Here is a 1,099-nt window from a genome sequence, read left to right on the forward strand (position 1 = left end):
TGTTGTGTCTTGAGTGGTTGTGTGTAAAGTTTTGACACAATGAGCGAAGTTTTGCAAAAAGTGTTCAAGCAATGGGCAAAAACTGTAATGTAATTCATTTTTAAAAACAAAGCATTGTAGAATAAGGTTTGCATACTGGTGTTAGCATTATTAGGTGTTAGCATTATTAGGTGTTCATTTGGCTGATACTTTTATCCAAAGTGTCAAATAGATGAAAATTATTACAGGGTTAGTCTCCCCAGAGTGTTTTGGGGTCACGTGCCTTGCTCAAGGGCACAAGGGTGAGTGGGATTGAACCCACAATCTTGGCTATAACATGCTCCTCCAGCTCCTGAACAGATAAAGGATGATTACATTGACAAATGTTGTTTATATATGTTTATAACGTCTTTGTAACCAATTTACATGCAACCTTAAGAAGCACGATTAGAGGTGCACTAGTCATGAGTCAGCAGAAACAACAGAATTGTTTCTCAGAAGAAAGTGTGGCATGGCGTCAGGAGGATATCCACCCACGTCCCCACACTATATAAGCCCTACTTGACCTCTGTGACAGAATCAAGCTGAGGTTGACAGAGGAATAACCACCTACAGAGAACTTCAACAGACAGACAGGCAGACAGTATTCAAACAGATAGACAGACAGACAGAGAGAGAGAAGACTCTACAAGTATGCATTCAACTTCCAACACTCCAGTTTTCATGGTGAGTTTTAGCATTGTGTGAGTATGTGTGTACATGTGAGAGAGAGAGAGAGAGAGAGAGAGAGAGAGAGTGTGTGTCTGTGTGTGTGTGTGTGAGTGTGTGTTTATGCATTCTATTTAGTACATTTGAATGAGCAATGCAAGATTTTTTACTTTCATTTTACATCAAGCTCAAAGAATCAGGCTTTTTACATTATACTTATGGGAAGTCGAAGGAATTAAATGTCCTACTAAGTATCAAATATTTACAAGTTCACCTGTCACCATCACTGCCTGGACAATACCCTGCATCCATGTGTGTGTGTGTGTTACACATCTAAATCTATTAGACACATCTACATCTATTAGACTGTTTTCCTTGTGTAGACTAGAATCAGGAGTAAATCTGTAAATCT

At 38.9% G+C, this 1,099-nt stretch overlaps 1 protein-coding gene across 1 annotated transcript in view; it reads left to right on the forward strand.

The window, feature by feature from the left end:
• The first annotated feature begins 580 nt into the window (after window positions 1–580).
• Window positions 581–1,099, forward strand: part of il17a/f1 (interleukin 17a/f1) — a 2,504-nt gene continuing 1,985 nt past the window's right edge. The window contains exon 1 of the mRNA XM_076299847.1: window positions 581–705. Coding sequence (XP_076155962.1) covers window positions 673–705 — 33 coding nt within the window. The 5' untranslated portion in view covers window positions 581–672. The remainder of the gene's footprint in view (window positions 706–1,099) is intronic.

The sequence above is a fragment of the Alosa pseudoharengus genome, unplaced genomic scaffold, assembly GCF_046254945.1.
Source record: "Alosa pseudoharengus isolate Yale_2024_CS ecotype anadromous, Long Island Sound unplaced genomic scaffold, YU_APseudo_1.1 YU_APseudo_1.1_scf_22, whole genome shotgun sequence".
Taxonomy (NCBI): domain Eukaryota; kingdom Metazoa; phylum Chordata; class Actinopteri; order Clupeiformes; family Clupeidae; genus Alosa; species Alosa pseudoharengus.